The sequence below is a fragment of the Trachypithecus francoisi genome, unplaced genomic scaffold (assembly GCF_009764315.1).
Source record: "Trachypithecus francoisi isolate TF-2019V2 unplaced genomic scaffold, Tfra_2.0 Lachesis_group5, whole genome shotgun sequence".
Classification (NCBI taxonomy): domain Eukaryota; kingdom Metazoa; phylum Chordata; class Mammalia; order Primates; family Cercopithecidae; genus Trachypithecus; species Trachypithecus francoisi.
The window spans coordinates 42,920,811-42,945,873 of NW_022681470.1; the positions used below are offsets into that span (position 1 = coordinate 42,920,811).

A 25,063-nucleotide genomic window follows, 5' to 3' on the forward strand; every position below is an offset into this window, starting at 1 on the left:
CCCGTCTCTACTAAAAATACAAAAAACTAGCCGGGCGACGTGGCGGGCGCCTGTAGTCCCAGCTACTCGGGAGGCTGAGGCAGGAGAATGGCGTGAACCCGGGAGGCGGAGCTTGCAGTGAGCCGAGATTGCGCCACTGCACTCCAGTCTGGGCGACAGAGCGAGACTCCGCCTCAAAAAAAAAAAAAAAAAAAAAAAAAAAAAAAAAAGAAGCATTCAAAATGATTAAGTGCTTCTATAAAATTATTGTGTAAGTATTTAACAGAGTGTGTTATTGTCATTTTATGTAAGGGCACAGTGTTCTAAAACTTATAAATGTGCTTATTCCTGATTCCTATTAAAATGCTCGATTTCCACATGCTGTTGACTTAAGTTTGCTTTCAATGAGTTGTTGAAATAGTCATTGATACTGTTAGTGAACGACAAAAAAACACTGCTTGTAAATGCTCTCTAAAAGAATCATAGGTATTAATGAAACTTTTCTGAGTGATTATCTCTAATAATGCTTTTAAGAGGAGTTGGTAGTTAACATACTACAGTGAATGCAGTGATTGAAGGGAGGTACATATGTGTGTTCCTGCACACACACACACACAAGCCTAGAAATCAATAAATAAAATTCCACTCTGGCATAAAAAACTGATTTCTTAAACAAACTGGCAAAACTTGTTTTTCCTCATCTGTGAAATGGAGAAATTGATACTTGCTCTATTTATCTCACAGGATGGCTGTCATTAGATCTTAAATAAGAGAGGTGAAAGAACTTACCAAAAAACAAGAACAAACCCTCCAATAAGAACACAATATTGTAGACATTACATGTAGTTTTCATCATTTGAGGTCACAAATCCTGTGATATTAACATGTCTTACTTTCATTTGTTTTTTTCAGTGGCCCCATCAATTTCTGGCAGCAATAACATGGTGGCAGTGGTGGTTAACAACCCAGTGAGGTTAGAATGTGAAGCCAGAGGTATTCCTGCCCCAAGTCTGACCTGGTTGAAAGATGGGAGTCCTGTTTCTAGTTTTTCTAATGGAATACAGGTACCTTCATTCATTTCTTTGGTGACATTTACCACCTGATTATTCAGTACAGGAAGTACACGCAGGTAAAACTGTTGAAGAGATTTAGAGAACAAGGATTAACAGATGCTATTTTTTAAGTATGCATATGCAACCATAAAAACCATGGACACATACCGGGGATCCCCAAATAATTGATTAAAAGCTCACTGTTTCTAAGAGTTCCCTTATTTTACTTTTAGGTGTTATATTTTGACCATTTGCTTTAGATATTTGTTGTTTTCTACCTGCCCCACTCCACTTTCTGCTACTACCACAATAGATACTTTACACAAAGAAATGTTAATCAACAAAACAGGAATTTTCTGGTAGAATTTAGGTTTAAATGTCTTCAAATAGTTATGAATCAGAGACTACACAGAGCATATATACTTCTACAAAAACATCAAGTAAAATAGTAAGAAAAAAATATAATGTAAACATCATGAGAAGTAAAATTTGAGTCCTAGAAAAATTTTAAATGCATTATATTGAGTCAAAATTAAAAATATAGAAGTACATATATACCTGATTTAAAGTTTAATTTTTATCTTGCCTAACAGAAAGCATAGTTCTCATAACATTCTACTTCTTCAGGTTTTCTTGCAAATCTAATGCTTTCAAAATTTGGGATCATAGAACATCCAGGGTTAATGTCAGTATTTTAGAAATACAACTGAATTCATGGGATAAAGAATAATCAATGTAGCTTATTAATTAATTTGGCTACTACTTTGTTGTTAATTTCAGTTTCTTACCTTTTTACCCAAAGAAAAATTAGAAAGAGAATTAGCGCCTCTTATTCCAACTCATGTTTCTCGCCTGGCATTTTTCTCTCTGTTTGTAGTGTGTATGGATGAAAGTTGACTTTCATCTGATGCCATATGTAAAGACTTATTTTCAGTAGTCTTTACCAAATTTAATTCTAGCCTCTTACATTCTTCCACTGAGAAGATGAAAAGAGTATTATATGATGTTTGCCTACTTAAAAATATCCAAGAGAAAATCTTCCTGAAAGGCAAGTGTTAACTGACTAACCTCAAGAAAATAAGAGAAAATATCTATTACACCTACCATTCTCAGAGACATATTGGTTATTTAACATTCTTCTCATTGACAGGTTCTCTCTGGTGGTCGAATCCTAGCATTGACCAGTGCACAAATCAGTGACACAGGAAGGTACACCTGCGTGGCAGTGAATGCTGCTGGAGAAAAACAAAGGGACATTGACCTCCGAGTATATGGTGAGACACTTTAGTAATTAATTTTGCTCTGATAGACATGTGTTTGGGTCCTAAAATCATTGAGAAAGTTAAGGGAAGTTGTTGACAATAAAGAACAATGAACCTTAAAAATGATATTACAGGATCAATTCAAATCAGATTCTCTTTCAGCCTTATATCTGACTTTGGATGATTTTCCTTTTTTAAAGTTCTGAGAAAATAAAATGCACACAGCCAGCATGTAGGGTGTTGGTTTTATAGAGTACTCTGAAAACCATGACTGTGGATAGCAGCTCTGCCATTTAGAAGAGATAATCTTCTCATTGAAGCAAGTATCTGTTCAAGTAGCTCTCTTCATTCATTCTACTCAAAGCCATGCTTTTATTACTTTCTAATTATTTGTAATCAGCATATTTGTGATCAATACTATGTTTGTGCATTAAGGGCTCTTTGGGAAGCAAAAAGTTAATATAAATGTAGGCACAATTTAAGTTTTTGCCCACTCTCAATGCTGCCCACAATGATCACAAAAGGAAATACCTGATCCCATCACAGCAAAAGAGCCCCAGAAGAAAGTTGGGGCTTCTTGATCTCCATTTATATATTATGCTTGTCTATCCACATTCCAGTATACCTTTACATTCAGAACTCTTTTAGACTTTTTTCTGCGGCTTATTTGCAATATATTCCTTAGTTCGCGGAATAATGAAATTATATCTTTTATGACCTCTTGAAGAGTTTCTGTTTAATGCAGAATGCAAGCCTTCTTCTTAAAGTCCTACCTCACTTCCAAATAATTCATTCCTTTCTGAAATATATTACCTTTTTAAAAAATTTTACCTCCAGACAATGTGGACCATGTTGTCTTCTCTTATATGTTTGCCAATGTAAATGTAATGATCACAACTAACATTTATTGTTACATAATGTTTTAGTAAAAAGACCCCTTGTTATGGATATCATACATATTTAATGAAAGTAAAAGTTTTAGTTGGCATCGGTACACTACCAAAGGGTTCTCTGTGCTCTTTCTTTTTTGTTGCTACTGCAATTGACGTGAGTTCACATCTAGCCTCCAGATTTGCTTAGGTATTTGAGGGAACAGATAGGTCTATAATGCCCAACCCCAGGAATTTTAACTCCTTCCCTGAATTGAGTCGCTTTTATGCTTTATGAAGAACTGGAAAGTTTCTATTCTAAAATATCCTTTGAGACTGATTCATCAATTAATCAAGTGTGTAACACAGTAGTTCTTCAGTCATTAGGAAGCAAGTAGAGGGGTGACATTGGTCTCGACAGAGTTTTAGTCAACACAGAATTCTGAGATAGTCTCCTTACATTTCTACACTGGCTAGTGTCAAGAGTGAACCTGGGAGATGATAAAGAGTTGATATTTTCCAGGAATTACAGAAACATGCATCACTATTCCTTATCATTTGCTAAGATACTTCTATACTACTTTCTTAGGCTGAAAATCAGTATCTTTCTCTGATATAAAAGTCAAATGGCTAGCTGATATATATGTTTGGGAATGTTTATATGTGTTAAGCCATTGAAATATCCATGCAGCAAGCTGCTGAAAAAGTGTAAAAGTAAAACAGGTTTTTAATCTAAAATCAGTGTCCAATCTGTATTTCACTATTAGTATTATTTCCATAAATTATATTTTTATATTTGTAGTAGTAACCTTGGTGATGTGTGTCTAATTAGAGCCTAATGAATGTTAATTCCCAGAGATAAATCACCTTCAGATTTACACTGGGGGTTGTGGTGGTGTTGGGGGGTGGAATAGGAGAAGAAGATAGTAGGCAAAGTAGCTTTTCCTACAATTATGAGTAGTTCGTTAAAATTTTTCTCCCTGGTATAATTCAGAGTATGTTTTGCCATACCCTGAGATATTGAAACAAGAGAATTGAGTTTTTAAAAGATTTGGATTCATATAGTACCTTTTCTTTAAACTTAAGCTCAGAGAACTTTCCTGGAGATCATACATTCTTCAGCTTCCCAGCAACGACAACCCTATGACAACTCTGATTTTAGTAATTAAATTTAACAAACATAATGCTTAGGATGAGAAACAGGTCCAGAACACATCCCTTCCTAAGCAACATAACCACAAAGCAAAATAGGGATAACATCTAAGAAAGCTGAGGATCTAAAGGGTAGAACCCTTGTTCTCTTCTCAGACTAAACAAAAAGTTGGAAATGAGAGACAGGACAGAAAAAAAAATACATGTTTTGGTAATATATATCCTTGGCTATAATTAGATTTGCTTCAGTTTTTGTCCCTTAAACAAATACTCCATTGTTTTTGCATTTTTTCCTCTCATTTAAAAAATCTGGTTTCCTTTTGAACTTGATTCAACTCATTTAGTGTAAAAAAGAAAGTAACTGAAGGAAAATATATTTGGAAATGAATTAGCATTCTGTAGTCTTGAATTGTTTCCGACTTTCACTTCTGCAGTCATAATGAACTCATGCTGTTTTGTAGATTCTACAAATAATCTAAGACAAACATTTTTATACACGGTACTTTTTTATTCAATGAGGCCAAACTTTACCTAAAATTATTTCCAAGATGTGAAATCAGCTATTCTATTTAGGGCTTCCTGAGTGCTAGGACTTGTGAATCTGTTTTCATGGCGTCTTTAGAAAATGGCACTAATTAGGCCGGGCTCAGTGGCTCACTCCTATAATCCCAGCACTTTGGGAGGCCAAGGCAGGTGGATCGCCTGAGGTCAGGAGTTCGAGACCAGCCTGGTCAACATGGTGAAACCCTGTATCTACTAAAAATACAAAAACAAACAAACAAAAAAATTAGCCAGTTGTGGTGGCACATGCCTGCAATCCCAGCTATTTGGGAGGCTGAGGCAAGAGAATTGCTTGAACCTGGGAGGCAGAGGTTGCAGTGAGCCGAGACTGTGCCACTGTACTCCAACCTGGGCAACAAGAGCGAAACACCTTCTCAAAAAAAAAAAAAAAAAAAAAAGGAAAGAAAGTGGCACTAATTGTGCTCACCCACTTTGCTATTTTTATAGTAGTTTTAATCTCAAACAGACTAATCATGTATCTTTTATCGAATGTGTCACACATCAAAAATGTCAGTGTTTTCTGTTTCTCAGATTACTTTAACCTTATCAAGAGCCAGATGTCTGTGTGTACTACTAAATTTAGCAGAAGGAACATCATGAATCTCTGCACAAATGCTCCATTGGTCAATCTCACCCATTGAGCAGTGTGTTTCTTCCTTCAGCATCAATTTCTTTGAGTTTAACATAAGTCCTGCACCCCAAAACAGCACATGAAAGTGCTCTTTAGTTCATACCCTTTCCCTCTGTAGCAGACATAGTAACAGAGAAACCTCATGGTTACAGAGGCACAATACTACTACTATAGTCAAAGTCTATTGCCTTCTTTATCTTGCCACATGCTGATGGAGTATCAAGCCTGAAACAATGGCTGATAAACGATAATAATATTTTTACCACAAAAATCTTGTTTCTACCAAAACATTTTAGTACAACTTAACCTTTTTTGTGGTTAAAATAAAAGGCTACAAATATGGCAAATTTTCTATAGCCCTGCATAGTGATGGGATTTCGTGAGAAATGGCCAAGGAAATTCCTCTCTGTGCTTTGTTGGAGTGGCCTTTTATAACAGGCCTGATTTCATCATTAGTTTGTGTTTCTGAATAATTATATATACAGGCCTGAAAGAGTCCTTGAGAAGTTATGGAGACTACCCTCTCATTCTTGGCAGGACTGTACCTAAACCATCTAAGATAAATGATTGTTTACTGTATTCTTTAATATACCCAAGGGAAAGAGATTTCTTAAACTTTTCAGAAAACACATTTCAGCATCTAAGTAGCTTTATATAGCCAGAGAATCCTAATTTTAATCTCATTAAAATTTCCACTTATTTCCTCTTATGCAATTGTGAGTATGTTGTGCAGCTGGTCATTGAATTGATTTGTTCTTTATTCTGTCACCATGGAAAACCAAAAAGAACACTAAACTGCAAGTCAGAAGGCTCCTAACTTTACCACCAATTAATCATATTATTTTGCACAAGCTATTATCTGACACCAATTTTATGTTTTGCACACTGCAAGATGGGACTGGATGAGCTCTGTGATATCCTCCAACTATTTTTTAATGTTGCCTCTGTGACTATGACATCTATTTCTTTTGCAAAAATTACAAATAAATATTGGAGGTGTATTCACCCTTAGCTTATTGTTTCTAAAATATTTCATGAGTGATTTATTACTTTGAAAACCTTACGCAGTAACATCTAGTTCTAAAAGTTTCTTATTTGGGCACTTGAGAACTTCCCGTTCTAAACGTTTTTTACATAAAAAGTGAGAGGCATTGTTCAACAAGAATACATTAATCAGTGATTTATTAGTACTTGATTCTGAACCAAGTGATTCAAAAGCGTATGTTAGAATGATTGTGATCCTACATCTTAAAAGAACCAATAAAGGTATTCAGTATATGTCCTGCTAATTAATGAATATAAATAGTGTGCTGGCCTGTTTTATCCTGAAAGAAAACCCATCTTTCATGTAGTTCCACCAAATATTATGGGAGAAGAACAGAATGTCTCTGTCCTCATTAGCCAAGCTGTGGAGTTACTATGTCAAAGCGATGCTGTTCCCCCACCTACTCTTACTTGGTTAAAAGACGGCCACCCCTTGCTGAAGAAACCAGGCCTCAGTATATCTGAAAATGGAAGTGTGTTCAAGGTAAGGATATGGATTCACTTATTTTATCTTATGTTATTGTAAGTTCATGGTTTTGGTACTACCCCTATTTAGCGTGACTGTCTTTTACAAGTGTTGGACTAATTTTCTCTTACAAAATTCTAGGAACCCTTTTATTGATGAGGTTTGTAATATTTTTAAATTTTGTGCTTAGTGAGATTCAATTATTTGTCATCCATATCCAGAAACGATCTCAAAAAATGCTTCCAGGAAAATATCATAGAAATAATCCAAGGTGTGCCTCACCTTCAGTCTTCCAGCCAATCACCAAGTGCCCATTTTAGGTGCTCTGGACAAAGATGCAAAAAGTCATGATGGTTCACACCTGATCCCAACACTTTGGGAGGCCAAGGTGGGCAGATCACTTGAGGTCAGGCGTTCAAGAGCAGCCCAGTCAACATGGTGAAACCCTGTCTCTACTAAAAGTACAAAAATTAGCCTGGCATGGTGGCATGCACCTGTAATCTCAGCTACTTGGGAGGCTGAGGCAAGACAGCTGCCTGAACCCGGGAGGTGGAGGTTGCATTAAGCTGAGATCACACCACTGCACTCCAGCCTGGGTGACAGAGCAAAACTTTGTCTCAAAAAAAAAAAAAAAAAAGAAATGCAAACAAGCATGACACACTTCATGTCCTTGATGTCTTCCAATCTCACGTAAACACATAAAAAATTAACAATTTAGTTGAAAAATGCAACGAGTACTATAGTCTGAGTCAATTACCAAGTGGATGGTACAGATAATACATTTTGAGGGGTGGCAAAAGGTGAGGCTCTGGTTGCCAGGATTAGTCTTAAAAGACTACTTAGTGTTTTAGAGGTAGACGAGATAAGAGGCAAGGGAAGCAAGTCAGCTAGTTTGGCTCAAACAGAGAATTTAACAAAGTGAATATTTAGAAATAATGTTGAAAAGGTTGATTTGAATGAAATAAAGTGTGACATTGAAAGTCAGCCTAAGGAATTCAGATTCAGGAGGACAGAAGACTGTCGAATGTTTATAACATCCTTATAATAACCAAACTGAGAAATCAAAAGACCAGCTAAGTAATCTGCCTACAGTTACTGAAAGACAGAAATTGGATTAGAACACTGGGAGTATGGCTTCAGAACCTGTGCTACTAACCACCACATAGCCTCTTGCTAAAGGAAGGTTTATTACTGATAAACAAAGAATCTTGAGAAATAGATGGCAGGCAGTAAGCTGGGCCGCTTACCTAAGGAAGACAGAAGCATGGGGTTGAGTGAAAGGGAGCATGAAGGAGTATGTTAGAGGCAGAGGATGGAGATCTTGGGTATTATTATTGTATAATAATGGAGCTGGGTGAGAAAGGAAAGAGCAGAATCACTGATGAAAGAAAGAGGGATGAACTAATTGAACTATACACGAAAAAAAAAAAAAAAGAAGAAGAAGAAGAAGAAGAAAAGTCATTGTCCATTCGCAGGGGCAGAGCCTAGCATTCTAGAAAGCATGTGGTAAAATTCCCAAACCTTAACTCTGACGAAATGACAGAGGGAGACAATGGCATAAATGCAAATCTCAGTGAGTACAGAAGTTTGTCCCGTTGAGGGGTTTAGGGAGAAGATCAGAGGAATGAAAACTTTTTTGGAATGCAATTCTTATTAGTCAGTTAAAAGTATCTTACCTACGCACTACCATTCACACACATCTCTAACAAAATCAAGTAATAGAATCTTACCATTTTGTTTTGCCTGGTACACACTAGGTGCTCAATAAATATTAATCCCTCCTCTCTATTATTCCCTCCCCGACTCTTTCTATGAGACATGCAGGCCTGTACATACTGACCTTAAGGACTTGGAACCCCAGATTTGAGTGAGCCTGCCACGAATTATGTGACTCTGAGCAATTTAGATATCTTAATTGATTGAGTTTCCTTATCTGTAAAATGAGGAGGTTGGATTTTATTTCCTCTTTCAAGTCTAATATTCTTAGGTTCTCCATGTGTTCTTTTAGCTAATTCCATCTCTATTGTTCACACGAATTGATTAATAAATGTTTATTGACTGCCTTCTGTGCACCCCTGCTAAGCTAAATACTTCAAATGATCACTCTAACTTCTGTGATCATTGAATGTTTTAGAAATTATTGATTGCAAACTTAGTTGGCAATAAGTCACATACTGCTTGTTGTATCTTTGGTATTATCTTGTATTATTATATATTATTTATTATTAAATTCTTTTTATGTTCACATTCTTTATATTCTCAACTAGATTGCAAACTTAAATCAGAAACCATATGTGACATTATATCTGTTTATGTCTTCTACCTACAGTACCTAGTACAAGTGTTATAATAACTGCAAATGGTCAATGAATGAATGAGCATTGATGCATGTTGTACATAAATACATGAAAAATATTTACTGATACTAATTCATCTGCCAAGCACCAAACTGGGTACTAGGAGAATGAGGCTAATGTAATGTAATGTTTAGCTTAAAGAAGCTTACAAACCCAGCAGCATGGGAGAAAGATATATTATTGGTCTCAAGAATAAGGCTGTTATTTTACTGGACAGTTTCCTGGATGTATAAGGATTTCATATTTTAAAGTCTTAAATTACTTCAACAGAAATTGTACCTTTTCATTATTTTTTTCTGAATTGTATTTAAAAAGCTGTTCTAGACCCTCAACCCCTAATATAAACCAGATTAAAATAAGGTATGGCATAGATGAAAATGGTTGAATCTTGTTGTGTTGAAACTGGGTGATGGGCATATAGCCATTTATATTGCTATTTTCTCTATTTTTGGTAACTTTGTGAATCTTCAGAATAAAAGAAATAGATCACAAATAGTATTAATAAAAAAACCTCAAGTGAAATAGAAAGTGTGATTTCAAAGGATGATTTTGTTTTCAGATTGAAGATGCTCAGGTTCAAGACACTGGTCGTTACACTTGTGAAGCAACAAATGTTGCTGGAAAAACTGAAAAAAACTACAATGTCAACATTTGGGGTAAGTGTAATCAGCTCTTGAAAGCAAATGATGCAGCCTGTGGTTTTTGTGTCACTTAAAATGATATTCATCCATGTAACTAAAACTGATTATAATAGGTAGATGAACAACAATCAGTACATTTACATGGTTCTGAACTGTCCTGGGTATCAGTTCATATAACTACTTCGAGAGCAACTCTAGATGAACTTTCTTGTAACTTTGATGTTGAAGGATTCTCCTCATCTGCCTGAGTAACATGCCCTTTGTCTTCCACAGCCAGCGTCTCGTAATGATTGGGCCTTCTCTAGTAACTAGTGGTAGGTTCATCAATGGAAAGAAAATAAGCCAAAAACCCAAATTATATATGTGAACTGTGTGTGTGTGTGTGTGTGCGAGAAAGAACACAGGTGCTTGTGTGGTGGGAGATAGGATTACTATGATAATCAGGGAGAAAAGCTAGTCTCAGTTGAAATTTTACCATTTGTTACTAATTAAGGTAATTCTTATAGTCACAACTTGAGCCTCAGCTGTGGCTATCAGCTAAAAAGCATTCCCATTTCCAGCATATTCACCTGTATTTTGCATACTTTAAAAAACTCATTTATAATGTATTCATTTGTGTGGTGGGAGATTGGATTACTATAATAACCAGGGAGAAAAGCTATTCGCAGTTGAAATTTTACCATTTGTTACTAATTAAGATAATTCTTACAGGCACAACTTTTGCTTCAGCTGGGGCTATCAGCTAAAAAGCATTCCCATTTCCAGTACATTCACCTGTATTTTACATACTTTAAAAAACTCATAATAAGCCCTCTTCATTTTGATTGTATTTGTTTAAACTTTTTAATTATTGAAATTATAAGCTGAATTTACCTTTGATTTATAGTTTATTCACAAACATTTTTTAAATAAAAATAAAACTGGATGAAATAACTTTATTCCGATGGAGAAGAAATACTCTCTAAAATTTTGAAAGCATGCACTGATGTAGAAAATGACTTATTAATAAATGACTATCATTGTTAAAAAACCCTTCAGGCAGGTTATGAGAAATGCTATTATACACCCTATAAAAATTTACTGTTAAATAGTAAAAGTTACTAAAAGTAAATTTATTTCATTATATGCTACTTATATGTCATTAACTTCTGTTCCTGCCTCTTTTTACCCATTTTCCCTCTCCATTTTCCCTTCCCTTCCATCCTCATTTCTTTCAAATGGGAAAAATATTTATTATTTATATCTAGTTCATTTATTTAATAATTTAATATTTTTATCTAGTTCCCAATATGGACAAGATACTAGACCAAGTGTTATCAAGTAAAGATGACAAAAAAGAAAAAAGAAAAATTAGGAGTGATGATCAATTAGAAACTGAGGTGAAGAATTCCTTTTTCATATGCGATATTTGAGGTACCTGTGGACTATGTGAAGCTGTCGGCCCTGCAACCAGAAATACAAGTCTATCGTTTAGGGGAGATAAGAGTTAAAAACATAAGGTTGCAGACATAACTATATAGGTAGCAGATGAAATCACTTGGAGAAGGTAAAAAGAATGTATACAGAAGAGTAGTAGATAGGATGGCTCTCAGGTGTACCATATAAGAAGAGAGCTAGTAAAAGAAACTCTAGATAAGAAACTGAGAAGGAAGAGCCTGAGAGGTCGGAGGAAAACCCAGTAAAAAATGTGTCATGGAAACTATTGAAAATGTTGTTCTCAGAAGAACACAATAGGTAAGTTTGATATGGATGAATGGATGAGTGAATGAGTAATATTACATATTGCAGAGAAGTCAAATTAAACTAAAAAACATACTTTACAAATATGCAGACCAATACCTCTTAAAGAAAAGCAATGTAATAGTGAAAAGCAGAATGCAGTAGGTATAAGAATGAATGATAAGGGAGAAAGTTGAGACATCAAAGATAGATTCACTAAAAAAAACACTTACAGTATGCTTCCATCGTCTAGGCGCTATGCCATGTGTGGACATAGAGCAATTAGTGAGAAAGACAATGATGTTGTTCTCACAGAACTTATAGTTGGCTGGTGGAGAAATATCTTTAAATAGTCAAAATTAAAATTAAACCTCCTAAGAGCTATCTTAGGTGGTTATGTAGAAAAGCATATGAGAAACATTTAACTGAGCCCTTAAGAATGCTCAGGCATTAACTCTGTGAAGAGGGTAAAAGCAATGCAAAGCCCTGGAGAATACTGTCTGTATTCAATGAGCTTAATATTCTTCACTATGGAGCCTAGTGTGGTGCGAGGAGAGAGAGGAGATATTAGGTAAAAAGGTAAAAATAGGCATATTGCAGAAGGCCTCTTAAATATTTAAAACATATAGATTTGATTCTAAAGGTGATAGAATAAACTAAAGGGATTTAAAAAAGGACTGGGTGCTCAAGTCTGTATTTTAGAAGAAAGCAGACATATTTAATAAATTGAATCAACATGATTCAGTTGATTAGATGAAGTGTGGAAACAAGAAGAGTAAAGGATGGATGTCTGTGTGGCTTAGCCGACTGGGCCATGAGGATAATAGTGTCCTTTTCTCAGAGAAGGAACAAAGAGGGCTCAGTTCAGTTTTGGACAAGTCAAATTTGACAATGCTTCTAAGGCATCCAACTTGAAATGTTAAGTAGTTAGTTGGATATAAAAGTCTAGACCTCAGAGAGGGTCTCCATTACAGATATAGATTTTCAAGTATTTGTATTAATGAGAAGCCCTGGGGGTAGAGAAAGGTAGAGTTTAGAATGGAAATCATAAATTTATAGTAGTGACAATCTATGCAGTGTGTCATTTTCTTCTGGAACTTTCAGTTTGTGGTATCAGTGACAGAGTAAACTGTAGGATTTATCCAGAGTAAGGGTATTGACAAATAAGAAAGGCAAAGGTACAAGGCAGTTGAGAATATTGACAAAGGAACAGTTGAAATTATTGATTATGAAATCTAACCTGAGTAGAGAAGTCAGTAAACAGAAGAATAGGCAGCTGGATAGGGGGACTTCTGAGAAGTGAAAACACTTGAGATTCAATTAAGTCAATGGGAATTGACTTGAGAATTGGGAATAATTGAGAGCAAAAAGAACAGAGAAGTTTTCAGAAAGAGGCCTAAATTTATAAACTTACAGGAGGAATGTTCTAGATGATGGGAAGAGCCATGGTATGGCTTCTGATGGAAAATGGGATGGGTATATCAATAATTGAGTAGACAAGAGTATTTAGACTGTCTACTCTAAATACTGTGGATGTTGGGTTCATACAGAGTGATGGTAGGACTTAGTATGAAAAGTATAAGAACATGTGTCAGACTGTTCAGTGAATAAAGGAAGAATGACAGGCTTACAGATCGGATTTAAAAAAAAAGAGAGAGAGAGAGAGAGAAAAGTAACTTGGTTATCTGAGCCTCAGAGGAATAGAGGCTTTTACATGGGATGGTTGAACAATGACCGGAAGCCGCACTAGGGGTGCAGGAGGATTCTCCAACTCCTCAACTCTCAGGAGTTTGGAAGAACAAGCCATCTACCAGCTGACAGTCCTGCAGCCAAAAAAGTGTCATCAAGGAGAGTTCAGCCAGCAACTGCAGACTCCAGCGCCTTTGAGAAAATCATGGGTAGTCAGTATTCACTTTGAAGGTTCCAGGGTGAAGCTGTAGGCCAGTAGAGAAGCAGACTGTGCAATCTGAAATAGGTAATATGTCCTTTCTTTAGACAAAACCCCTTGCCTCTGTTCTTTAGTGTATGTTATATGCCTTATGTTTCCAGTTCTGTTCACTATTTGAGATATCAAAGCTAGCTAGGCAAGAGTGACTGGGCTAAGTTTAAACTTGGTAGGTCCTTTAGCTTTTTGATGCAAGGTGTCTAAATATCTTGCATCAAATATACATTTTATAATAGCTAAATACATGAGCTAATATATTTTATAAGTTATGATAAAGTAGTTTCTCTTTATGCCATTCTGAATATTTTGATAAATGTCTATCTGTGTACATGGGAAGTCTGCTATTAGCTATTTATGCTACATCTTACAGGTGACTTTTAATTTGATGTTGATGTCAATCTCATATGCCAATTTCTTCATTATGTCATTTGAGTAGAAGCCTTTTATCTTGCATGTAAACTGTTAGGAAAATTCTATATGAAATGAGTGGAAAAATAATATTTTTATTTTTTTCCAGTCCCCCCAAATATTGGTGGTTCTGATGAACTTACTCAACTTACAGTTATTGAAGGGAATCTCATTAGTCTGTTGTGTGAATCAAGTGGTATTCCACCCCCAAATCTCATTTGGAAGAAGAAAGGTCAGTTTTCATCCTTGAAATTTATAAAATTAAATGAAAATAGAAGTTGGATGTTGACTTTGACAAATGTGTTAGATTATAAACAAATTTTCCTGGGGTTTGCATGCTAAATGCTAGACAGCAAAATTGCTTTATATTAAATGTGCAACGTGTGATACTTCTACATTACCCAGCTGAAATTTTTTAAAGACTGTTAACTCCTCCCTAGAAAAAAAAACTTATGCATTAATTGATTATTTTTTAATCAAATGCATTATAGGGCAGCTATAGACATTGAGAACGCGCCATTCAGGAACTACATTTTCTTCTTTAAAATAAGTTTTAAACTTCCTGGGTGATTGGTTCAGTCATACCCCAAACCTCAGCATCACACAATACATCCATGTAATAAACCTGCACCTGTACCTCCTGAATATAAAATAAAAGTTGATATTATTAAAAAGTAACATTTTTTCTCTGTGACAGTTTTCAATGTACATTAAGAATGAATTCTGTGTTTGACCAGATTTTCGATTTATTTATCAACAGCTCCTTAAGCCCACTAAGTAGCAGAAAGATCATTTAAATTTTTAGTTCATTTAAATATTAGTGCTCCTTCATTTTACATACTAGGGCAGGATTATTTTACAGTGTCATTTGCCTTTTATATACTTGAACTGAGTAAACAAGTATCATATTTAGTAATGTATACAAAATGCTTTATATTTCTGCCTCATATTCTGCCATTTGGACTTCTTTGCAGGCTCTCCAGTGCTGACTGATTCCATGGGGCGAGTTAGAATTTTATCTGGGGGCAGGCAATTACAAATTTCAGTTGCTGAAAAGTCTGATGCGGCACTCTATTCATGTGTGGCATCGAATGTTGCTGGGACTGCAAAGAAAGAATACAGTCTGCAAGTTTACAGTAAGTTGTTGATTAGCCAGGCTTTGGCACAATTTTCTTTTAAATCTTTTCATCCTTCTCATTGACTTTAAAAAATATCTTTAATATTCATTCAAGATGGTACGGTTGTAACTATCATATGACACACACATTTAAATTATGCTGACATAACTGGAGAGCAATTACTTCCTTCTGGCTGTTATTAAGCATTACAGCTGTCCACTCTACATTAGATCACCAATGACAGACACACCAGTGTGGCTGTAATTTGCTGGGGGCAGATAGTGGACACGTGGAGGGGGAAGGGGGAGCATTTTACCATAGGGGATATTTACAATATGTAAAAACATTTTATTTTAAAGATTATTTTACTTGTATAAGATCTTAGAGTGCTTAAGATAGTTGTATAGTCATTTAATCTTCACATGAGCTGTTATATAAGACAAAACTGTCGCCTCCATTTTGTGTACGTGGAAATTTAAGCTCCGAGAGGTTTTGTTGGTTGAACAAGGTCACGTGGCTTGTGTGTAGTAGGACCGGCACTAGAACATCAGATTACTGACACGGGCCTACTTTTCTTTCCACATACATATGTATTAGAATTGATCTAATTTTTGTTCCTAGCATCAATGACACGTGAATTCAGCTTCAAGTAACAGAATAAATGGCTATAAGTGGCTTAACCAAGTACAGGTTTATGTTCTCACATAGTAAGAAGGCAGAGGTTAGCATTAGTCACTGGAGTTGGTCAGCGGCTTAATTGTGTCAGCATAGGAGCTCTGGCATTCTACTAGTCCCTCCTTCATGGTCTCAAGATGGTAGCTGTTGTTGTGGTATCAATTCCACGTGGAAGGCAGGAGGAAGGGAAAAGGCTGGTATCTTTCTCTTTTGTTAGGAGAGCAAAATTTTCCCCAAAATCCCCAGCAGACCTCTGTTTAGGTTTTATAGGCCTAAATTCATTCATGTGGTTACCCCAGTTTTCCAACAAGACTAAGAAACCATCTCAGCTTTCCCAACTCATACTGTAAAAGGGAGAAGGAAGAAAGGAGTTAATAACAGATATTGGGTTGTAAGCTAGGCTACTGTATCTATTGTAAATGAGTACTAGGAAGACTTACGTAAAGCAGGGCTACAAGTGATAAGTTCAAATATTTGTATAGCTTCTCAAAAGTGGGAAGTTAGTGAACTGTGTCAATAGCTTCATTTTAGGTATGAACCCACTTGAAACACTGGAGAAGAATTCCACCTCTCAGCATAACATCATGTCTGTTAGTCCTGGGTCTTTTCTTTAGTTGTTTATATTTTAACATAAAAATATATTTAAGTTTGGCTGATGAAATTTCCTATGTAAGACTTGAAACAAACATTTCCTATTTTGTTTCTTTTTATCTTCCTCCAACTCTCAGTTAGACCGACCATAACCAACAGTGGCAGCCACCCTACTGAAATTATTGTGACCCGAGGGAAGAGTATCTCCTTGGAGTGTGAGGTGCAGGGTATTCCTCCACCAACAGTGAGTTGGATGAAAGATGGTCGCCCCTTGATCAAGGCAAAGGGAGTGGAAATACTGGATGAAGGTCACATCCTTCAGCTGAAGAACATTCATGTATCTGACACAGGCCGTTATGTGTGTGTTGCTGTGAATGTAGCAGGAATGACTGACAAAAAATATGACTTAAGTGTCCATGGTAAGTAGAAAGAGGCTCAGTATGATCATTTACTGGCTAATACAGTCTAGCATCCTGGATGGGAGATATAGGCCCCAAGTTTTGAAAGTCATTTATTTACAATCCATCATTTTAAATATATATACCTTTTCCCCAGGTCAGTCTTATTTATCCTTCTATGCCTGACCTCACATCATTTACCTTGCTGAAATAAGCACGTATTAGATATTCTTTAAAGAAAGCACACAGTAAAGTAGAAAATTGTTGTCTTCAAATGCTTTTGGTCTGATGCTGTCCCAAGTAAAATCTCTTTATTTTATGTTTTCCAAATTATCTGACTTAACTGGGCTTGTATAAAGGTAAGTGCCTTAGAATTTACTGAGTCATCATCAGTTGGACGTGAGTTATACTGAAGTCAGCTTTAATATTCCAACTCTAATGAGTCATAAATGTCAATAAGAATAGAGCAAACATTGTAAAAGTGTTCCTATTTCTCCACATCCTCTCCAGCACCTGTTGTTGCCTGACTTTTTAATGATTGCCATTCTAACTGGTGTGAGATAGTATCTCATTGTCGTTTTGATTTGCATTTCTCTGATGGCCAGTGATGATGAGCATTTTTTCACATGTCTGTTGGCTGTATGAATGTCTTCTTTTGAGAAATGTCTGTTTATATCCTTTGCCCACTTTTTGATGGGGTTGTTTGTTTTTTTCTTGTAAATTTGTTTGAGTTCTTTGTAGGTTCTGGATATTAGCCCTTTGTCAGATGAGTAGAATGCAAAAATTTTCTCCCATTCTGTAGGTTGTCTGTTCACTGTGATGGTAGTTTCTTTTGCTGTGCAGAAGCTCTTTAGTTTAATTAGTTCCCATTTGTCAATTTTGGCTTTTGTTGCCATTGCTTTTGGTGTTTTAGACATGAAGTCCTTGCCCATGCCTATATCCTAAATGGTATTACCTAGGTTTTCTTCTAGGGTTTTTATGGTATTAGGTCTAACATTTAAGTCTCTAATCCATCTTGAATTAATTTTCATGTAAGGAGTAAGGAAAGGATCCAGTTTCAGCTTTCTACTTATGGCTAGCCAATTTTCCCAGCACCATTGATTAAATAGGGAATCCTTTCCCCATTTCTTGTTTTTGTAAGGTTAGTCAAAGATCAGATGGCTGTAGATGTGTGGTATTATTTCTGAGGGCTCTGTTCTCTTCCATTGGTCTGTATCTCTGTTTTGGTACCAGTACCATGCTGTTTTGGTTACTGTAGCCTTGTAGTATAGTTTGAAGTCAGGTAGCGTGATGCCTCCAGCTTTGTTCTTTTGGCTTAGGATTGTCTTGGCAATGCAGGCTCTTTTTTGGTTCCATATGAACTTTAAAGCAGTTTTTTCCAATTTTGTGAAGAAAGTCATTCGTAGCTTGACGGGGATGGTATTGAATCTATGGTGGGATTGTAAACTAGTTCAATCATTGTGGAAAACAGTATGGCAATTCCTCAAGGATCTAGAACTAGAAATACCATATGACCCAGCCATCCCATTACTGGGTATATACCCAAAGGATTATAAATCATGCTGCTATAAAGTCACATGCACACGTATGTTTATTGTGGCAGTAGTCACAATAGCAAAGACTTGGAATCAACCCAAATGTCCATCAGTGACAGACTGGATTAAGAAAATGTGGCACATATACACCATGGAATACTATGCAGCCATAAAAAAGGATGAGTTTGTGTCCTTTGTAGGGACATGGATGCAGCTGGAAACCATCATTTTCAGCAAACTATTGCAAGAACAGAAAACCAAACACCACATGTTCTCATTCATAGGTGGGAATTGAACAATGAGATCACTTGGACACAGGAAGGGGAACATCACACACCAGGGCCTATTGTGGGGAGGGGGGAGGGGGGAGGGATTGCATTGGGAGTTATACCTGATGTAAATGACGAGTTAATGGGTGCTGACGGGTTGATGGATGCAGCACACCAACATGGCATATGTATACATATGTAACAAACCTGCATGTTGTGCACATGTACCCTAGAACTTAAAGTATAATAATAAAAAAAACAGACCAAACACACACATACACAGGAGCAATGACTTAGATGTGTACATTTTGAACTATAATTTTTATAGCTATAGAAACAATGGTAAATTTAATGGACACAGATCTTGTAACTTGCCCTCAGTCAAGACACACATGAAGTTCAGTGTTAATATCCTGTAGTTTGCAGCCAATGTGTGTGCCAAAGCTATAGGAATCACAACACAAAAGGGAAGATGAATTAATCTTAAGTACTTTTTTGTTGGATTACTCTTAATTTTTAGGATTAGATGATTGATTTTTTAGGAAATCTCTATATGTAGGTTATAAATCCATATTACAAATTTGCAAGAAAAGATGAGTGATTCATATTCACAGTAGCAAAGGCATACAATCAGTCTAGGTGCTGATTAAGAAATGGTGGATTGGATAAAGAAAATATGGTACATATGCACCATGGAATACTACACAGCCAAAACTCATGTCCTTTGCAGCAACATGAATGAAGCTGGAGACTGTAATCATAAGTGAATTCATGCAGGAATGGAAAATCAAATGCCCCATAGTCTCACTTGTAAGTGGGAACTAAACATTGGGTACCCAAAGACATAAAGATGGCAACAGTAGACACAGGGGACTATTGAAGGGGAAGGAGGAAAGGAGGCAGGGGTTCAAAAACTAACTCTTGGGTTCTATGATTACCACCTAGGTGACAGGATCAATCATACCCCAAGCCTCAGCATCACAGAATATACCCATGTAACAAACCTGCACATGTATCCCCTTAATCTAAAATGAAAGTTGAAATTGCTATTTAAAAAAAGGGGGGGTGAGTGACTCATACAAAATCACTCACCACTATTGGAATAACAATATGAAAATAATTTACTGCTAAGGTTGAGAAAGAAGTGACATTTTTACTTCCAGGAATCTCACACACACACACACACACACATACACACACACACACACACAGAACTGGTTGTTGTGATTGCTTATTTTGTTTCCTGTTAATCAGAAAATGGAAGTCTTACTAACCATACACTGTTTAGGATTTGATGTTTGATATACAGGTATATCAAATGTATAGCAGGCAACTAATATTTCCATTCCCCGTTTGTTTTATTTTGTCTTTCAGCTCCTCCAAGCATCATAGGAAACCACAGGTCACCTGAAAATATCAGTGTGGTAGAAAAGAACTCAGTATCCTTGACTTGTGAAGCTTCTGGAATTCCCCTGCCTTCCATAACGTGGCTTAAAGATGGGTGGCCTGTCAGCCTTAGCAATTCTGTGAGGATTCTCTCAGGTATTAGAAATTCTGGTAGCCTTATAATCTTGTAAGCTTCATGAGGCTACAATTTCTCCTTAATTTCAAGTTTCTCAGTGTTTTTATTGTTTTATTTTTTTAACCTAGCTGCTTACTATAATACTCACTAATCATATTAAGAAAAAAATATTTGAAAGGACGTAAGAAGCTATATGAAAATAGGAAATCTCCAAATATCTCCAGACCCCTTTTAAAAACAAATCTTGGCACTTGCTGATTACTTCAGTCATGGGATGTCAAAGCATTCATGCTACAATGAGCATCAACCAATTTGAAAAGAATTATAGGAAGTGCTGAAATTGAATCCAAAGTCTACAGTGAATCCTAGCATATAAAATACCTCTATATCCAAATATTAATATTTCAACGTATTCATGACTAATCTCAGTTTACATTTCTAAAATGGGATAGTTTCCTATGAGCTAAGACTTTATTGTCAAGAGATTGATCATATTCCTCATATAATTTTGTGGGAAAATCCAAATAGCTTGTCATTTGTGGATCAATATAAGCGTAGAGAGAGATTTGTAAGGCAAGCTGCATAAATCTGCACTTGGCCCATTTTAGTAATGACTTGGATACAGACTAAGATAATCTTGCCAAGTTTTTGGTTAATAAAAAGCTTAGATACTTAGAAAAATACCTAATGTGTGATTGAAGGCATCTAAATTCAAACACACCTCATGCTGGAGCTTTTGGGTTAAACCTAACAAGATGAAGGTGAAGTAAGGCTCGTGATGACCCTCTATATAATTACTAATTATGCTAGTTTATGATCTCTTTGCACTTACAGTCAAACCAGTGATGAAATTATGATGAAGTATAGCTTCAGAACTCTTAATATGAAAAGATGTCTGAATTGTGTTACTTTCTCAGTATGCATTAAAATTCAATGTGATTATCCCGACAACAAATGCAATATTTTGCCACATCAATAAACTGTATTTTCTCCAATAAGAAAAGCAGGAGATAATTTGCACTATAAACTTAGCAGAACTTATTAGAAAGACAAGAAGAAAGGCTTAATGACAGTATTTTCAGAGAAAAATATGATGGGAAATTATCACATAATGATTAATATATCTGTATTTAACCTGGAGAAAAAAATTTTATGTTGTATTTGGTATATAATCCAAAATAAATTTAAATATTTAATGAGCCATGGTGTAGAAAGGATTATATTGTTTGTTTCTAGTTCTAGAGGTTAAAAGTAATGTCAGTATATGGAAGATTCTAGGGACAGATTTGTATCTGAATATAAACAACTTAACAGATACTTAGCTTGCTTCAAGTCAAGATGAGCTACTTTACGTGGCAGTAAGCTCCCTTCACCTAAATGTGCTCAAAATTTACCATTACTGAAGGCATATTCAGAAAAGATTCTTTCCTAGTGCCGGAATTAGGTCTAAAAAACCTAAGTTCCACATGTTTCTTTCCAATCTTGGTTATAACTGATAGGGGCTTGATGAAGAATGTACATTGCTATTAACCACATTTATTGTCTATGATACTCACTATATTTTTGACCTCAGACTAGTTACTTAATTTTGCTAACTTCAGTTTGATCACTTGTAAAGTGATGATAATAGTATTTGCCTCAGGGCTTTTGTAAGGATGAAATGAGATATCTAAAACAGTTAACACAGCACTTGCTTCTACGGAAGCATCCAATACCTATTTCTTGTTATTGTCATAGACAACCTCGTAAAAGGTTTGTGGTCTGTCTGTCCTGGGAAACTTTCCTATGTCCTCACTATGATGTTTTTACTTTGACAGGACTTTCAGTCTCTGTTGATCTTAAGAAATACATACTAATGCTGGGAGGTGGAGCTTACAGTGAGCCAAAGTCACACCACTGCACTCCAGCCTGGGCTACAGAGTAAGACTCTGTCTCAAAAAAAAAAAAAAAAAATATATATATATATATATATATACACACACACACACACACACACACATATACACTAATGGCAAAGATTGTATTAATATGTGGTTACCAAAGCCTAAATGTATTATCTTCTTGGCTTGAAATTATATTTATCTTTCAGGCTTTTAAAAAAAATGTTCAATTGCTAAGAAACTAGGGACTCATTAAATATAGTAAGTGTAGCAGAGCTCCTGGAAGTGAAAAAGGCAAGCTAAAGTGATGTGCTCTAGTTTGTTACAAATTTACAGAAGTAGTGTTTTGGTTTTATCTATCTTTGTTGTGCTTAACTAGCAGCTGGAGATCCCTGAGTGAACACATGATAAGTATTTCACCTTGTGGTGCTGCCAAAGGAGTTATTCAGTTTTATAATCTGAACATGTTGCGTTGTGCAATAGATAAATGAGAATCAAATCAGTGGCATATGACTTGCTTGGTCTTCAGTCTCCTGTACATGCCTATTTCATTAATATTAGTCCTCCTGAGAATTTAAGTATAGCTTTTCTAAAAGCAGTACTTTGATGAAGACCCTATCATGATTATGAAGTTATCTGCCAGAAACAGATAACTGCTATAAAAATTTAATAGGTACAAGAAATGTCTCCATATAAGTATAATTTACTGTCAGAACCCATTTTTGGTTTTCACTGGATTAAGTGAGAAGGCCACAAAACAAAGAGAAAAGGAAGATCATGAAACTTATGACGCTGAGGTTTGTAGAGCCAGCAGTGATTCATAAAAGTTGTATTGCTTTAATATTCTCAACTCAAATGGAATCATATTATGATCTCACTAATCTGAAGTGGCAGTGAGTGCTTGAATCCTTCCCTAATTGACATAAGTTTTTAAAGCACTTTTACTTCTTAAGTAAACATAATTTCTGTTTACTAATTCAATTGGGGGGGAAAAGCTAGATTCAGGTAATTAGCTTTGTTTGTCTAAATGAGATACTACTAAGTTCACCTTTCAGTGGGTTGAGGATGGGAAGGTTGCTTATAGAAAAAGTTCAATGTCAGCTTGTGTTTACATAAACAGAAAACAGATTGAATACTCCTGGGAAACCAGACTCAGGTGAATATTTACATGAAAATGTCACGTTAACCATTACACTGTTTTTAGTTCAAATTCAGGTGCTAAGCAAAAATATACCAGCTAGAAAATTATTACAGAATCCAATAAATGAAGTACTTCTTTTGTTGGACCTTACTCCTCAAATGGTGCCCAGGACTTTGTTCTCTCAGTGTCTCTTAGTTCTCCACAGGTTTCGTTTCATCTTATTTGTTGGCTCCTCTGCCTTTATCTTTAAATAGAGTTTCCCTCCAAATTACACCCCAGTATATTAGAGTTTCACTTTCAGTCTACTTGCATTTCTTAGATGAATATTCCTTCAAACAAAATGTTACATAGATGTTCAAAGTACAAAAAGAAACAAATGCAGTGTTTCACTAGTGCGTGAAGTAACCCCGTAACATTTTATATAAATGTAGGATTCCATGAAGCTCAATTGAAAGCTGGTAGTCTTCATTCTCCTATCTTCCTTATATTAGGTTGGTGCAAAAGTAATTGTAGTTTTTGCCATTGAAAGTAATGGTAATTTTTTCATGTGTCTGTTGGCTGTATGGATGTCTGTTTTTTTCATCACTCGCCATCAGAGAAATGCAAATCAAAACCACAATGAGATACCATCTCACACCAGTTAGAATGGCAATCATTAAGAAGTCAGGAAACAACAGGTGTTGGAGAGGATGTGGAGAAATAGGAACACTTTTACACTGTTGGTGGGATTGTAAACTAGTTCAACCATTATGGAAAACAGTATGGCGATTCCTCAAGGATCTAGAACTAGATGTACCATATGACCCAGCCATCCCACTACTGGGTATATACCCAAAGGATTATAAATTACTCTACTACAAAGACACATGCACACGTTTATTTATTGCGGCATTATTCACAATAGCAAAGACTTGGAATCAACCCAAATGTCCATCTGTGACAGACTGGATTAAGAAAATGTGGCACATATACACCATGGAATACTATGCAGCCATCAAAAAGGATGAGTTTGCGTCCTTTGTAGGGACATGGATGCAGCTGGAAACCATCATTCTTAGCAAACTATCACAAGAAGAGAAAACCAAACACCGCATGTTCTCACTCATAGGTGGGAACTGAACAATGAGATCACTTGGACTCGGGAAGGGGAACATCACACACTGGGGCCTATCATGGGGAGGGGGGAGGAGGGAGGGATTGCATTGGGGAGTTATACATGATATAAACGTCATGCACATGTACCCTAGAACTTAAAGTATAATAAAAAAAAAAAAAAAGTAAAAAAAAATAAAAAATAAAAAAAAAAAATAAATAAATGTTTTCTAGTCTCAAAAAAAAAAAGAAAGTAATGGTAATATATTGATGTCATCCAAATCTGGGTGTCTGGTCTGGCTATCTTTCTGACATTCCCATATTATATGTTCAATGGAAAACTAAGACTATTTTCCCAATCGTCTGATCACAGTTGTCTTTCTAAGCACAAATTGGATCATGATCCCTGTTTGTTTATATACTCCATAGTCTTTCGTGAACACAATAAAATCCAAATTCCTTAGCACAGCATTCACAGGCCCTCACGATCTGGCCATACTCCATCAAGCCTCATCTCTTACCATTTTCTCCACCTGCTCTGCTTTTGGTACCACTTCTCACATCTACTTTCTACCTCTATCTCTTCATTCATACTCCACTCACAATAGCATCCGTATTAGTCTGTTTTCATACTACTATAAAGAAATATTCGAGATTGGGTAATTTATAAAGGTGAGAAGTTGAATTGACTTACATTCTGCATGGCCGGGGAGGCCTCAGGAAATTTACAATCGTGGCAGAAGGGGAAGCAGGCAC

At 35.9% G+C, this 25,063-nt stretch overlaps 1 protein-coding gene across 1 annotated transcript in view; it reads left to right on the forward strand.

Annotated features, from left to right (window-relative positions):
- HMCN1 (hemicentin 1) overlaps positions 1 to 25,063 on the forward strand; it is a 461,890-nt gene that overhangs the window by 305,190 nt on the left and 131,637 nt on the right. Inside the window, 8 exon segments of the mRNA XM_033196479.1 lie at positions 892 to 1,043; positions 2,182 to 2,305; positions 6,859 to 7,034; positions 9,933 to 10,029; positions 14,196 to 14,318; positions 15,061 to 15,222; positions 16,608 to 16,889; positions 20,047 to 20,214. Of these exon segments, the coding sequence (XP_033052370.1) occupies positions 892 to 1,043; positions 2,182 to 2,305; positions 6,859 to 7,034; positions 9,933 to 10,029; positions 14,196 to 14,318; positions 15,061 to 15,222; positions 16,608 to 16,889; positions 20,047 to 20,214 (1,284 nt within the window).